The sequence below is a fragment of the Gavialis gangeticus genome, unplaced genomic scaffold (assembly GCF_001723915.1).
Source record: "Gavialis gangeticus isolate Ggan-Ray unplaced genomic scaffold, GavGan_comp1, whole genome shotgun sequence".
NCBI classification, from domain to species: Eukaryota; Metazoa; Chordata; order Crocodylia; family Gavialidae; genus Gavialis; species Gavialis gangeticus.
This window is the reverse complement of record NW_017729022.1, coordinates 55,925,287-55,936,133: the sequence shown is the minus strand read 5'-3', so window position 1 is coordinate 55,936,133 and position 10,847 is coordinate 55,925,287. Positions and strand designations below refer to the sequence as shown.

Sequence of the window (10,847 nt, the reverse complement as noted above, 5' to 3'; positions counted from 1 at the left end):
GCTGGGGGTGGGGATTTGGGCACTCCTGCTTTAGAATGTTTGAATACTGCCCTGCTTTCCAGTGGCAATTGTTCACATTGGATAGGATTTTCAATTTTGAAGATGCATACAGTGCAGTCTTACTTGGATAATGTAAACACTCATTTGGGGTTAGAGTTATGGAGACATATTTATGGAATGTGAGTGAAACATTTGCCTCATCTTTGAAAACTGCTTATCAAATCTTAAAACTTGCTTCCATTTTAGCTAGCCTGATGTTTTTTTTAATTGCTTGGTGTAGTTTGGCTTGGCTTCTTGAAGGCTCAGATCAAGTACATGATCAGCAGCAGCTAACATATTTAAGCTTATATTTTATTTTGTACTGTCTTTGTTAGAGTGCTTTCCCGGAGGAGTACATTGGATTTCTGTTGGAAAACAGGACGATGCAGGGCTTCTAATGAAACTTCAGAATCTTTGTAGTAGATTAGATCTGGACTTCACTTATGCACAAAGGCCACCGCTTAATATTGGAGAGGCTAAAGACCGTCTTCGTCTGCTGATACTACATAAATACCCCAGGTACTATCAGTGAGGTTAAATGTTATTCTTTGTATGTAACAAGCATCTACCATATGTACGTGAATACAAGACAAGGTTTTTTCTTCCCCAGTGGCATGGAGGGCAGGAAAAAGCCTCTTATCTTATAATTGCACATGAGGAAATATCACTAAATACATTGTCTGTTGCCAAAAGCATCATGTGCTCAGTAATGAAAACCAACTATGAACTTGATTAAATTCATTCAACACTGAGCATGACTATGAAACAACATGGCCCACATTGGCCAAACATACTGATAGGACCATACCACAAGAATAGGTTAGTGAAGTCAATTTGAATAAGATTATGGTAGTGCCCATTAAGCTCATTCCCTTTCACTGCTTTTTCAAGTCATGGGAAGCTGTGACATTTCATACAGTTCACCCAGAATCCCTATGTCGCCTCCTCTTTCAGCTTGGCACATATGCTTAGTATGAATCCACCTTCCACGAGGTGAATGAAGCAGGACCAGGTTGTCTTGCGCCTCATCTGCATCTAAATTTTTGGAGCATCCCAGGGCTCGTAACAAGAACACTGGATTCTAGTCATGAGTGGGGACTAATTAGCACGTGGATCCATTGCCAGAGGCATCCGGAGTACACGCACATACTGAGCAGTGCTGAGCTGTGGGGTGGCCATGGCTTGAAATGCTGTTGACACTGCTGGTGCCCAGCCCAATGACCTGTGTGGTAAATCATGAGCATTTGGCTTTGGACTAAGACTATACAAAGTTTGTACTTTATATAAGCAGGTGCCAGAATGCTGCTTAAGTGTGTTTATGGAGTACCTGTGCTAAAACTTGCAGCAGTTTAAAAAAAAAAAAAAAAGCATGCATCAGTTCTAGATAAACTAAGTGCATGGGTACTGTATGCAAATTGCTACAGCCATGTTTAATTTCAAGGTTATTGTTTTCAAATATGCTCCTCACTTCTATGTGCTCAGGGAGAGCAGGGACTGGCAGTAAGGAGAAGGGGAAGGGGCTACCAGGATAAAAAGTTAGAGGGAAGAAGAGACCAAAGGGCTACCTGACCCCCCCAGATCTTTTCTCCTCATGTAGCAGTGGGAGGTTGACAAATTCAAGGCAGACCTCCAATAATTAGATTCTGTATCTGGAAAACTATAACAAATTTATAAGTTTTCCATATATGGAATCTAATTATTGGGAGTCATCTTATAACCTTGTTCTAGTTAAGTAAATATAGTAGATCAAGATCAAAAATTAGCTTTTCTGTGTCTTGTGTATAGGCCCTGGCAAATGAGCTAAAATTGCTGTCACATATACATTCTTTTCAATATAACCTTTTATTTCCCTTTCAGTAATGCTTTAGACAGTGAGAACATCCTTTTTGAGGTAAAACTGGAAAGATTTTTTTTAAAGTAACTGACTTGTTGAAGCTTTTTTCATAGGAGTGTCAAATGGAGAGGTCTGTATCAAGATTTCCCAAATCCTGGATTGTGTGAGCTGGCAGGTTATATTCATAAAATTGTGCAGAAATATGACAGATTCTTCCACTTGTGTTTTGGGATGGGAGTGGGAGGCAGGACTCGTACATGAAACCTATTGTGGCTTTTCATCAGCAACTTGAAGCAACAGTGTTGTGTAGGTAGTGAGACTGAAGGATCCCCCACAATGAGGAGTTCATTGATTCAGTGCTGGAGGAAGAACTGCCAACAGCAGCGCTAGAGAAGGGAAAGAACATAGACTCTGAGGAAGGTAGAAGCTGGAAGCTTGTGACCTCTGGCAGCAAGCAGAAATCTTCATATACATTTGCAGCAGTTCACCTGCAGAACAGATATGGAGCCCTAACAACAGAGGCGGAGAAGCATGTTCCACTGGTGAATGAGCATGGCTGATGCCTCCCCAAGGTGGGAAGGATCGAGATCACCACCACCAAGAAGAAGCAATGGGTGGTGGTGACTGGAGACTCCCTTCTGAGGGGGACAGATACACCTATCTGCTGGCCTGACCTGTGCTTTTGGGAGGTATGCTGCTTGCCTGGAGCCCAGATCTGAGACGTCATGGAGGGATTACTGAGACTCATCTAGCCTTCTACCCTATGCTCATCCATGTGTGCACCAGTGATACTGCTAGGGGAGAACCTGAGCAGATCAAAAGTGACTACAGGACTCTGGGTGCAAGGCTGAAGGGGACGGGGGCTCAGGTGGTGTTCTCCTGGATCCTGCAAGGGAAAAGGCCTAGGCAGAAGCAGGCACATCTGGCATCTCAATGGATGCCTGCGCAGCTGGAGTCATGGGCAGGGCTTTGGGTTCTTTGACCATGGGATGCTGTTCCAAGGATTGCCAGGAAGAGACGGGATCCACGTGATGAAGACTAGGAAGAGCATCTTCACAGACAAGCTTACTAACCTAGTGAGGGGGCCTTTAAACTAGGTTCACTGGGGAATGCAGACCAAAGACCTGGGGGAAGTGGGTGACCTGGAGGAAGCGCAAGCAGGAGGGGCCAACAAGGAAGGCATTCTCATTCTTCCTGAGCAATCAGGGCAATCAGCTAGTTGTCTAAGGTGCCTGTACACAAATGCATAGAGCCTGGGAAACGAGCAGGAAGGTTTGGAAGTCCTTGCACAGTCACAGGACTGTGATGTGATTGGAACAACAAAGACTTGCTGGGCTAGCTGGCATGACTGGAGCACTATTATGGATGGGTATAAACTGTTCAGGAAGATCAGGCAAGGGAGAAGAGGAGGAAGATTTGCACTTCATGTAAAAGAGTTGTATGCTTGCTGACGACCCCAGTAAGAAATGAGATTGGCCTGTTGAAAGTCTCTGGGTTAGGGTCAGAGGGGAGAGCAACAAAGGTGATGTTGTGGTGGGTGTCTACTATAGACCACCAGACCAAGAGGAAGTGGTGGATGAGGCTTTCTTCAAGCAGCTAGCAGAAGTTTCCCGATCCCAGGCCCTGGTTCTCATGAGGGACTTCAACCACCCTGATACCTGCTGGAGGGCAATACAGCTGTGCGCAGGCAATCCAGGAAGTTTTTGGAGAGTGTTGAGGACAACTTCCTGGTGCAAGTGCTGGAGTGACCAACTAGAGACTGTGCTCTTTTTGATTTGCTGCTCACAAACAGGGAAGAATTGGTAGGAAATGTAGTAGTAGATGGCAACTTGAGCAGCAGCAACCACAAAATGATTGAGTTCAGGATCCTGTGGAAAGGAAGAATGGAGAGCAGCAGAATAAGGACCTTGGACTTGGAAAAAAGTAGACTTTGACTCACTCGGGGAACTCATGGGCAGGATCCCCTAGGAAGCCAGTCTGAGGGAGAGAGGAGTCCAGGAGAGCTGGCTGTACTTCAAAGAAATCTTACTGAGGGTACAGAAACAAACTATCCCAATGTGTAGGAAGACTAGCAAGTATAGCAGAAGTCCAGTTTGGCCTAGTAGGGAACTCTTCAGTGAGCTAAATCACAAAAAGGAAGCTTATAAGAAGTGAAAACTTGGACAGACAGCTAGGGAGGAGTATAAGAGTATTGCTCAGACATTCAGGGATGAAATCAGAAAGGCCAAAGCACAGTTGGAGTAGCAGCTAAGAAGGGACATGAAGGGTAACAAGAAGGGTTTCTACAAGTATATCAGTAACAAGAGGAGGATTGGGGAAAGTGTGTCCCTTACTAATTGGGGAGTCAACCTAGTGACGGCAGGTGCAGAAAAAGATGAAGTACTCAGTGCCCTTTTCACTTCAGTCTTCACAGGCAAGGTGATCTCCCAGACGACTGCACCTGGCAACACAATTTGGGGAGGAGGTGAGCAGCCAACTGTGGCAAAAGAACAGGTTAGGGACTATTTAGAGAAGCTGGATGTGTGCAAGTCCATGGAAGGGATGTACCTGAGGGTGCTGAGGGAGTTGGCTAATGTGATTGCACAGCCACTGGTCATCTTTGAAAACTCATGGTGATCAGAAGAGGCCCCGGAAGATGGAAAAGGGCAAATATAGTGTCCATAGTTAAGAAAGAGGAAAAGGAGGATCCACGGAACTACAGACTGGTCAGTCTCACTGTAATCATTGGAAAGGTCATGGAGCAGGTCCCCAAGGAATCCATTTCTAAGCACTTGGAGGAGAAGGTGATTAGGAACAGTCAGCATGGATTCACCAGGGGCAAGTCATGCCTGACCAACCTGATTACCTACTATGAAGAGATGTCTGATTCTGTGCAAAGAGACCAGTGCATGTAGTATACCTTGACTTTAGCAAGGATTTTAATATGGTATCCCACAATGATTTCTCAGGCAAGTATAGGTTGGATGAATGGATTGTAAGGTAGATAGAAAGCTGGCTGGATCATCAGACTCAGAGGGTAGTAGTCAATGGCTTGAGGTCTAGTTGGCAGCTGAGATCAAGTGGAGTGCCCCAAGGGTCAACCTAGCGCCAGTTTTGTTTAATATCTTCATTAATGACCTGAAAGAATGCACCCTCAGCAAGTTTGCAGAAGGCACAAACTGGGGGGAGGGGGACTAGCAGATACACTGGAGGGTTCAGAGAGACCTAGACAAATTGGAAGACTGAACCAAAAGAAATCTCATGAGGTTCAATAAGGATAATTGCAAAGTCCTGCACTTAGAATGGAATAGTCCTATGCACCGGTACAAGCTGGGGCTGACTGGCTTAGCAGCAGCTCTGCAGAAAAGGACCTGGGGGTTACAGTGGACAATAAGCTGGATATGATCCATCAGTGTGACCTTGTGGCCAAGAAGGCTAACAGCATACTGGGCTGCATTGGTTGGAGTGTTGCCAGCAGATCAAGGGAAGTGATTATTCCTCTTCAGCACTGGTGAGGCCGCATCTGGAGTACTGTCTAGTTTTGGGCTCCCCACTACAGAAAGGATGTGGACAAATTGGAGAAATTCCAGTGGAGGGCAACAAAAATATTTAGGGGGCTGGGGCAAATGACTTCTAAAGAGAGGCTGAGGGAACTGGGCTTATTTAGTCTAGAGAAGTTGTTCCCAAACTCTGACAGATTGTGCACCACCAATTTACAATGATACAACTTTAAGTACCACCAGCATTTTTTTCAGTTCAACCTTAAGTACCACCCACAGTTTTTTGTCATATAAAGTAATTATAATAAATCTGTTAACTTGTACCACTGACAGGTTGTCTGCGCACCACTGGTGGTACTTGTGTCATAGATTAGGAACCACTAGTCTAGAGAAGAGAAGACTGAGGGGGGATTTAATAGCAGCTTTCAGCTTCCTGAAGGGGGGTTCCATAGAGGATGGAGCTCGACTGTTCTCAGTGGTGGCAGAAGACAGAGCAAGGAGTAATAGTTTCCAAGCTGCAGCAAGGAAAGTTTAGGTTAGACATTAGGAAAAACTTTCTCACTAGTAGGTTAGTAAAGCACTGGAGCAGGTTACTCAGAGAGGTGGAAGCTCCATCCTTGGAGGATTTAAGACCTGGTTAGACAAAGCCTTGGCTGGGTTGATCTAGTTGGGGATGGTTCTGCTTTAAGCAGGGGGATGGGCTAGGTGTCCTCCAAGTCCCTTCCAACCCTAATTTTCTATGGTTCTCTGATTCTGTTTTGGCAAGGGTTACTTCAAGAGTTGGAAACTTCCAGCAATAGTGAGCAGAGGCTACAGTGAGGAAGAATAGCCCTTCATGTAGTTGGCTGGAGTGACCAGAGGCATTAGCAAAACACAGATTGGATCAAACAGCTGGTGTATGCCCTCAGTAAAATACAGGCCACCAGTAAAAGACATCCAGTCTTCATGAGGGCCAGTTCTGGCTTGGGGGCCATAGGTTGCCAATTCCTGCTTACAGGTGATTGTCACACAAAAGAATGGATGCTTGTTCACAAAGGTCCAAAATGTGTTTCTTTTCCTGATTTTTTTTAAATGTTGGCAATGTTTTTGTTGCCAAAAAAAATGCTAGAAAATCAGTGCGAAGCCATCTGTGAAACCATTATAGTGAGCTCCCTTAAGACCTATCCTATGAATTTTTTTACTTTTTGTATTGCCTTGTGGTACAGTAACATTTCTTTTTCTTTAAAAGAGAGTCAGGTTTCAAATGTAAAATGCTAACCTGACTCTAAGTTGAAGTGCAGATTTTCCTGAAAGATCAGCAGTCCTCACTTGCTTACAGGTTCAGCTACTTGTCTGTCACGGCACACTTAGGCTACCTTTCTGACATCTTTGTTCGCTTAATCAAACTCATCTCTTCTCAGCAGAGGTGGCATTTGAATATTCAGTTTGTGCATGGCAGGGAAGAGAAATCACTGCAAAATGTGGAAATTGTTTTTCCTGAGCACAGAGGAGGAGGCTGGGGTTGTTTCCTTTTATGGTATGTTTAGACAGCTAAACGCAGTACTCTGGAGACGCTGGAACTCAAGGTGGGACTGAAAGCAGGATAGCTCTATTGGTGCAAAGTTTCATCAAGACTAATTTACCCTGCTGTTCTGTTTCTTGTGCTCAAACTGTTTATCACGTATATTTAGTTCACTTGTTGAAGTCTGAAACAAAAAGAACAATTGGGAGCCATCAGGCATTTGTAGATTCAACTTGGGGAATTTCAGACTCCGCTCTGGAACTGTGTTTTTGACTGATCAACGTTTCCTGAATCCAGTATGCTGTTGACTTGGGAGTACTGACAGAGCCATAGCAAGACAAATTAATAAGTGTTGCCTATGACTTGATGCTATGGTTGACTTCCTCAGCCAGGAATTCATTAGAGTGCAGTTGCCTCTGAAAGGGACCCAGTTTTAGATTTTTTTTCTAGTGTGTGTTTTTTTTTTTCTCATTTGGGTTTTGGCTTACTGACCAAGTAAAGGACTTCTGTTGCTTCCTGATCAAGAATGAGACAGCAGTTCCTGCAAACCTTTTCTCAGGAGGACGGCCTTATTTATCATGTTGGGTTGTGGTTATAAGTTAACATTCAGTTTCTTGTTAGTGAAGTTCACTTTATGCAATTTCAGAATTACTTCTGATATGGCTGTAATCAACTAGTGTGAGAGTTAGTGGTCTTAACAGGGTATCAGGAAACTCTTCTAAGCGTGGAGAGTGGCTCACCATCTCTAGAAGTTGGGAGAATCCTAAGTTACCTGTAAAGTCTCTGATTGTTCACATGTGAGAGCAGATAGTTACATCTATTGGATAAGACTTTTTCACATGAAGATATCATAGGATGAATTAGTTATGGCTGTGACAGTACTTAATGGATGTTCCTGATGACAGTAGTAACTTTAACATAAATTCATCATTAACTTATCCCATATAAAAAGACTTTCAGTGATCTAATGTGTCTGGGTGCCCAATTTTAAAAATAAGACCCCCTTCAGCAACTTTGAACCTTTTAGCTATACAGTGCATGCATTTGTATGTAAAGTGAGGAATTTTCAGAAATGTTCATTGGCTTAACTCTGTTCCAGTTGAAGTAAATATGAAACTTCTCTTAACTTCATTGAGAGCAGTTGAAAATTCCTCCCATAAGGAATCAGAAACAAAAGTAAACAGTGTAATACAATTCAGCTGGCAACTTAAAAGCTTTTATTATTATTATTATTTTCACCTGAAGTGTTCAAAATGCAAATATATGAGGTTTTGTTCTGTCTTCTGGACTTATTTGCTCTGGTCTTCTTTTAAGCAAAGGAGATTGTTTGTTTTTTGGCAACCATCTTTGACCAGTGCTGCTTTGGTTATGTATGCATTGCATCAAGCAAGACTTTTTTTCATTTGGTTTGTTGAGATACCTATTAGCATAGTGTAGTCCTCAAACATAACTGTAGCTCTGCTTCAGAAATATGTCAATGGATAGTCCTTGAAAAATGTTACTTTTGCAAATAGAGATGTGATATCGGACTAAAATTATAAGGCAAAAGTGTTATTCCTACACAGCTTCTCCCTCCCCCCACTGCGCAAGATTTTCAAAAACAGACATGTAGCAAGCTAAGTAAACAGGAATTTAATTTCTACTTATGTTTATTCTGTGCTTGGCCAACTGAGCTCTTCTCATCTATGCAGATATTTAACCTATACGTAAGAAAGCATTTCTTTTTTTTTTTCATGTTAACAAATACCTCTAATTTCCTGATGGATATTGAGAGGGAGGGAAAAACAAACTACTCATGGCTCAGCATTGACAAAGATATGCTCTTATGAATTATAAGCAATAATGAATGTATTCTATATTGGCAAAAGAGCGAAAAGTAAAGCATTTAAATATTTTTCTGAGAGAGAAATTCAGAATATGAACTTGCTTCCCAAATTGCAGCATTTAGTGCTTCTTAAAAGGTAGCATTTTTAAAAATGCAATGATTTAAAAAAAATCTTTTTTTGAAAAGTTACTACTTGACTCCAAATGTGTAATATTTCTTCTTGTATTAGGTCTCTCTTGGTCCTGGATGACATTTGGGATTCTCAGACATTAGCGGCTTTTGATAATCATTGTAAAGTTCTTATTACCAGCAGGGATAGGAGTGTGACAGATCATGTGACTGGTAAGGAATGTTTTTCTCTCCTGCTTAGGACTTCATATCAGTTGTGTGTCTGTTAACTGATAAAATACCATTTAAATTTTGTAATCTTTCTTGGTTATAGAAGATTATTCCTCTCATATGCCACTACCTTTGGCAGGCTGTGGAACTAGAGGGTTTGTGAGAGGTGGAAAAGTCTTGTTATGGATGATGTCTGTTATGTTTCATGTATATGACTAGAAAAATTTACCGGCTGTCAACAAATACCACCAAAGCACGAAATGTGAACCCAATTCTGATTATATCATATTGGTGAAGGAAATGGAGAAGGCCACTAGAATTCATCCTGTTTTCCTTTTCTGATCTGCAAGACCCTGTTTTTTCCAATTTTGTCAATAGTTGAGGAAGGCAGGACAGATTTCCCTTTGAAGGACATGAAGAATGTTGTATTGGTCAGATAAAGAAAGTCATGGGGATAGGGTAATATAAGCCACTCTTGCCTTCCCTGCGGGGCTGAACAAATTGTGTTCCTTTCTTCTTTTGTCTTAAGGAGTGGATGATTGAGCCCGTGGTAGGTTGTGATGATATTGAAGCCACCAAACTTTGTATTTTCTGCAGCGATCTTTCCCTTGAAATAGAAATCTGTTAGTAAATGCAGTCTGTGTATGTTTCTAAATTGAATTTGTATGAAGAATATTTACAAAAATATTAACTGGAGGTTACTGAATGTTAATAGATATTTTGATTGTACGTTTTAGGAATTAATCTGATTTTGTTATTTGGAAATTAGCTTTTCCAAGCTCTCCAGATCATCTTGCAATTAGATTCTTTACTTTGTACTAAGGGAGGGAGGTACACTTAATCATTATTTAAGGCCCAGGGGTGATCTGATGGCCACCTATAAGTTTATCAGGGGTGACCACCAGTATCTGGGGGAACGTTTGTTCACCAGAGCGCCCCAAGGGATGATGAAGTCGAACAGTTATAAACTACTGCAAGACTGTTTGAGGCTGGACATAAGGAAGAATTTCTTTACTGTCTGAGCCCCCAAGGTCTGGAACAGCCTGCCATTGGAAGTGGTTCAAGCACCTACATTGAACACCTTCAAGAGTAAATTTGATGCTTATCTTGCTGGGATCCTATGACCCCAGCTGACTTCCTGCCCTTTGGGTCGGGGGCTGGACTCCATGATCTTCCGAGGTCCCTTCCAGCCCTAATGTCTATGAAATCTATGACATTATTAAATTTATGCTTTTCCTGGTATAATGTTATAAAATATTTGTTCTGCAAATATTTTTATTATCCCACTTGATACAATTCTCCACTTGGAGGTGATTCTGAAAACAACATTTTGTTATTTCTAAGACCTACATTTATTTATTAAAATAGACAAATAGTAAGCAGATAAGCTCGTTAACCAAGATTTTAAAAGCAAGTAGTCATTTAAAATATCTTCATTTTTGGATGCTGAATTTAGGCACTGCTAATACTGAAAACTGCTTTTTCAGAGGATCAGTACTTTGTGCTTTCTGAAGATCCTGGCTTCTTTCAAGCACTTCAAATCAGATGCCCCAAATTGCTAGTTAATTTTTCAGTTTATGTCTACTGAGTGACCCCACACATAATAAATTCCTTTTATGTACTCTCATTAATAATATGAATGTCCTATAATTGTGTGCTACTTGCAGATATTTCCATAATGGATACTTTATATTTCCTCATTCTTCTTGCCTTTGAATCTGTCTCCTTTCCAGCCCCATGAGACAACCAGCAAAGCCCAAAAACGTGTTGCGGGGTGGGGTGGGGTGGGGTGGGGGACAGGAATCAAACACCTTCCATTCTGGTCTGCAG

The 10,847-nt window shown here is 41.9% G+C and overlaps 1 protein-coding gene across 4 annotated transcripts in view; it reads left to right on the top strand.

Moving 5' to 3' along the window:
• Positions 1 to 10,847, top strand: part of APAF1 (apoptotic peptidase activating factor 1) — an 89,829-nt gene that overhangs the window by 26,358 nt on the left and 52,624 nt on the right. For all 4 annotated transcript variants that reach the window (XM_019515022.1, XM_019515021.1, XM_019515020.1 and 1 more), the window contains 2 exons: positions 375 to 558; positions 8,908 to 9,020. In XM_019515022.1, coding sequence (XP_019370567.1) covers positions 375 to 558; positions 8,908 to 9,020 — 297 coding nt within the window. The remainder of the gene's footprint in view (positions 1 to 374; positions 559 to 8,907; positions 9,021 to 10,847) is intronic.